The sequence below is a fragment of the Mangifera indica genome, chromosome 15 (assembly GCF_011075055.1).
Source record: "Mangifera indica cultivar Alphonso chromosome 15, CATAS_Mindica_2.1, whole genome shotgun sequence".
Classification (NCBI taxonomy): Eukaryota; Viridiplantae; Streptophyta; class Magnoliopsida; order Sapindales; family Anacardiaceae; genus Mangifera; species Mangifera indica.
The window spans coordinates 3,407,172-3,412,199 of record NC_058151.1 but is presented as its reverse complement, the minus strand read 5'-3'; the positions used below and the strand labels follow the sequence as shown (position 1 = coordinate 3,412,199).

Genomic DNA, 5,028 nt, shown 5'->3' with positions numbered 1-5,028 from the left:
AATGCCTTTCAAGGTCAAGGGATTTTTGGAATCACATTGTTCATGTCATGACCAAAAACCATAGAAACCTCAACCAATCTGCAATAAGTAGAGCTATGACCCGCAATACAAAATCTACATTAATAAATTTAGAAATACCAATAATAACAGGCTGTTGGCAGCAATGGGATTAGAGCTCTACTGATGGTACAACTAAAACTTGTATATACATTTACACCTTCTCTACTGATGGATAACAAAGACTACAAAGCTTAGAAGAAACAAGCTAATTGTGGCTTCAAAAAGACTGTCAGAGTGAGTGCATCTCAAACTATAACAGAATGTTTCCCATCAGGCCATTAGTGCTACAGAATTACAAAGCGTTTGTTTATTCACCTAAACACATAACAAATTCCTAATGATACCAAAAACACCCAAGAATTGTTCGACATGTGATACCAAATAGTCACGCTACAAATCTAGCTAATGCATCATGTGAAAATCACCTACATCCCTCTTCAATATAACTCTATTTCCCATTACAGAAACCTTCTATTATCTCATTTCAATCATTTTCAAACTAACCAAACTGACACACTCTTCTCGGATAATGTTTTGTGCTTCTCACTTTAACTCTTGGCCTGGTAATTTGTCTGAGTGAATTGCCTTTCATAACTCACAGCTAACTCTTAATAAAGATATTGACCTGACGGCAATTAAATTGAATCAACTGTACTGCAATATGGAAATTAAACTAACAAAGAAGAAATTAAAGAAGCTATGGATTGTAATCACGAATCAGACAAAACTAATCACGTTTTTATAGGAGTAATTTTCTCTTCTCGGTCGCATCTGATCCGGGAAAACTTACAAATTTGAAAAAGAACAGTACAGTATAACCTTTTTCTTGGACAAAACGGTGTCGTTAAGCAGCAACTAATCTTCATCGCCTCTCCTCTTGGGCTTGCGATACGTCTCTTCAGTGCGCTTCGCCATGAGAAGCACGTCGTTAGCAAGCTTCTTGATGTTCGGAACTTTATAGTTTTGAGCAACGTAAATCCCACACACCGTCCCTACCATAAACGAGAAACTGCTTCTTATGATCCCCATCGCAACTTGTTTTTAACTATTGATACTCTGGAATCGGAGCCTTATCTATCAAATTAGAAATGGTTATGCTTTATTTTCTGGTATTATAGTTTGGATAAACAATAAAACTATGTGTACCCACTTTAGGTACACAAATATGAACACATTTATATGTATCATCATGTGATTGGATGATTTTGAATTAAGAATAAAACAATAACCAATCATATGATGACACATATGAGTGTGTATACATTTGTGTATCCAAAGTGGGTACATATAGTATTGCTCTTTGGATAAATTATTAGGGTTTTTCTGTCTCCAGGATGATGGTGGCTTCTCGAACCGTCGGGACGATGAAGGAGATTGGGCGGATTAAATGTACAAGTGATTTAAGTACACAACCGTTCGAGCGTTTGACTCTAAGAAGGAATAACGGCTTAGCGTTGGCGTGGTCTTTACCCTTTTATTTTGGCCAAACAACTATTTCCCACCCAAGGTATGCTGTAATGACAGGTTTCCATCCTTTAACTATGGAAACATCAAATACCCACCCATGGCCAGTTAAAAATAACGGTGGTAAGAGAAAAATCGTTATTTTCTCTATAATATTAAAAAATAAACTAAAATATAATCCATTTTACCCCCTAAACTTTGAAAACTAAAATTTTCCCCCAGCCTAAGTTTTAAAAAATGACAGTTTTACCCTAGGGTTTGGTTTTGAAATCTCCGACAACTTCTTCGACTTCATTGCCGACGGTCTCTCCCTCCCGAGACATCCTCTCCTTTCGGCGATCTCTTTCCTCTCATTTGGAGGGTCGATCAGCGTCGGAGATGCCTTGGGAGACGAAGAACTTCGTCGGGGAAGAGATCGCCGAAAAGAGAGGATGTCTCGGGAGGGAGAGGCCGTCGACAATGGAGCCAGAGAGGTTGCCAGAGATTTCAAAACCAAACCCTAGGGTGAAACTGTCATTTTTTAAAACTTAGGCTAGGGAAAAATTTTAGTTTTTAAAGTTTAGGGGGGCAAAAAGAGATAAAATTTTCAGACATTAGGGTTCTGTTAAATTTAACCGACCATAGGTGGATATTTGGTGTTTCCATAGTTAAAGGGTGGAAATTTGTCATTACAACATACCTTGGGTGGGAAATAGTCATTTGGCCTTTTATTTTAGGCCGAAGGGCATTTCTCACGTCTTTACCCTTTTATTTTAGGCCGAATCGCATTTCTCAGTTATAGGTGTATTGTCAAAGTCATATTTATCGACTTTAAAAAATTAAAAATCTCACCTATCCATTTAAAATTTTAATCAGAGTTAAGGTTAAAATCATTATTAAATAAAAAAATTTTAAAAATTAAAGTTTTATTACGTTTGTCTCTCTTAGTTTAAAAATCTCACACTTGCATCTAACTTGAAGTTTAAAAAATTAACATTTTTCTCTCAAAGTTTGCAAACCATTGTCGGAGATGGGCGTCTCCAGACACGTTGACTCTCCCTCTTGGCTTAAATCTCTTTGCCAATCACATTTCAAACACTGGTGAAACAAGTGTCTTTATCTCGGATAAAGACGAAATCATCTTTATCTGAGATGAAGACGACGTGGCCGTCTGAGACTTTTGATGGTTTTTTTCGTTCGAAATGAAGACAATTTGATGAAGACAATTTCGTTTTCGTTGAAGGAGATAAGTTTCGCTGATAGTTGAGATGTGATCGATAGAGAGAGTTAAGCTGAGAGGGAGAGCCAATGTGATTAGAGATGACGAAGTTCGTCGTTTTTGGATGACGATTTGCAAACCTTATGGGAAAAATATTAATTTTTTAAACTTCTAGCAGAAGAAATTGTGAGATTTTCAAACTAAGGGGGTAAAAGAAAAAATTTTAGTTTTTTTTTGTTAAATAACAAATTTACCCTTAACCCTAACTGAGATTTTAAACGGATGAGTAAAATTTTTGGCTTTTCAAACCTTACAAGTGTGATTTTGAAAACACACCTAAACTTGGGTGGGAAATAGTCCTTTGGCTTTTATTTTAATTTTTTATAAAAAATTTGGACTATAAACTATTGTTTTGAAAATTGGATTGATCGATTCAATAGATTAAATTGGAAATCTACTTAAGTTTGATCTAGTAAATATTAAAAAATGGTTTATTTGTTGATTTGGTCAAATCTAGTAAATCGATAAAACCGGATTTGATCAAAATTTAAGATATTTTAAAGAAATTTAATTATTTTTTATTAATTTGATTATTTTATATTAAATTGGATGAATTTCAAACATAAGTTCAAAAATAAAATTAATAAAAAATATCTTATATTCATTGAACTGTCTTCTATAAACAATTATTTACAAAATTATATATATTTTTTCTTTCTATAATTGTTTCATTAAAATCAGGTGAATAATTATCACTTTTTATAAAAGATATTTCTAATCCTCATAGGTCTGAGTATCTTAATTGATTTTGATTTTTTTTATAAATTTTTAAGCGAAATCTGTTGATTAATATAATATTATTTAAAAAACTCATTATAATTTGATAATAAATTAAACTAATAGATTCTTGGTCTAACCATAAACCAGTGAAACAACTGATTCGATTTTAAAAAAAGTTGTTATAAACCCCTTAATTTTTGTGATTTACATATTACCCCTGCAATTGAAAGAGCAAGGCCGCAAGGGTGACCTTCACTCTCTTACCATTTATTAGGTTATAAACTAACAATTGGGCCAAATAATATGTCCCACCAAAGGTTTGATGAGATAACAATTCTCGTTCGTAAAGTTTAAAAAATATAAATTTCACTTGTTTTTCAAAGTTATTTGTTAGTTTAAACAATTAAAATGAATTTATGTTATTTTTTTAAATATTATAATAGAGTGAATATCACTTATATGAACAAATTATACATTAACACTAAATATTTCATTTTTTTCCTTTCTATTTTTACTTTACTTTTACAACTTTTTCTCTCAGATAAAATCACATAGTTAAAAAATGGATTTTTCAAATGTTAAAAATGGAAATATACTTTATTTGAACTTTGGATGGAAAATAGTCATTTGGCCTTATATTTTCACCTTATTACTATTAATTTTTAATTCAAATAGAACTAATTATCTGTTTTCATTTACTTAATATCCCAATATTGAATTATGTATTCTATCGTATATCGAAAATTTAATTTTCTGTATTATATATCGAATATTATATTGTATCATATAATATGATATAACATTTAAAAAATAAATATTAAAATATTAATAAAATAATAAAAAATCTAATTGATACTTTATCATTTTCAAAAATATCACAAATATAGTTAAAAATTTAAAATTTCTCATATACATTCCTAAAATATTAATAAAATAATAAAATTGTGAGTCTATGTGATATTTATTTTTTTATAGACATAGAAAAATAAAAAGAAAAATATTTAAAAAATAACGAAAATTAAAATAAAAATCCTTTAAATTTTTGAAAAACATTTTTTTAGAAAATTTTTGTAGTAAAAAAATGCCACCTAACGTATTTCTTTTACTCTCTTAATCAACATGATTGTGGTGTAGCACTAAAATATAAATTTTATTTCATTAATAAATTGTATTAATGTTTTTTTTCCTTAAAATATTTCTTTAATTTATACATTAATTATCCCAAATGTCATAACCAGAAGCCTTTCTTTGTCTTAATGTTAAAAACATAGTGGAAACTCAAACTGAGGACCAGATTACTAGATTTGAGTTTCAAAATTTCTTCTTTTTACTTTACATCATATTACGTAAAGTCCGACCGAATAAATATAAATTGTAGAAACAAAGTCACACTATGACACTAACACTAAAACTAAAGGTAAAAAGCAAATTCAGAAACAATGTAACTTCTACTGGCTACTGTAAGCTCTCATATAAACTTAAATATGGTACTATATATCAAATGACAAAAAACTTCACCAAAATAG

At 30.4% G+C, this 5,028-nt stretch overlaps 1 protein-coding gene across 1 annotated transcript; it reads right to left on the bottom strand.

Annotated features, from left to right (window-relative positions):
• Positions 1–746: 746 nt before the first annotated feature.
• Positions 747–1,515, bottom strand: LOC123197564. Its single transcript, XM_044611882.1, has 2 exons — positions 1,370–1,515; positions 747–1,188 (listed from the first exon to the last, which is right to left on the bottom strand). The coding sequence occupies exon 2, from the start codon at positions 1,087–1,089 to the stop codon at positions 916–918; it is 174 nt and encodes a 57-aa protein (XP_044467817.1). The 5' UTR covers positions 1,090–1,188; positions 1,370–1,515; the 3' UTR covers positions 747–915.
• Between the last annotated feature and the right edge of the window lie 3,513 nt (positions 1,516–5,028).

What these genes read in the sequence shown, in the direction of transcription:
- LOC123197564 (XM_044611882.1), bottom strand. Translation starts at nt 1,089, where the DNA reads ATGGGGATCATAAGAAGCAGTTTCTCGTTTATGGTAGGGACGGTGTGT.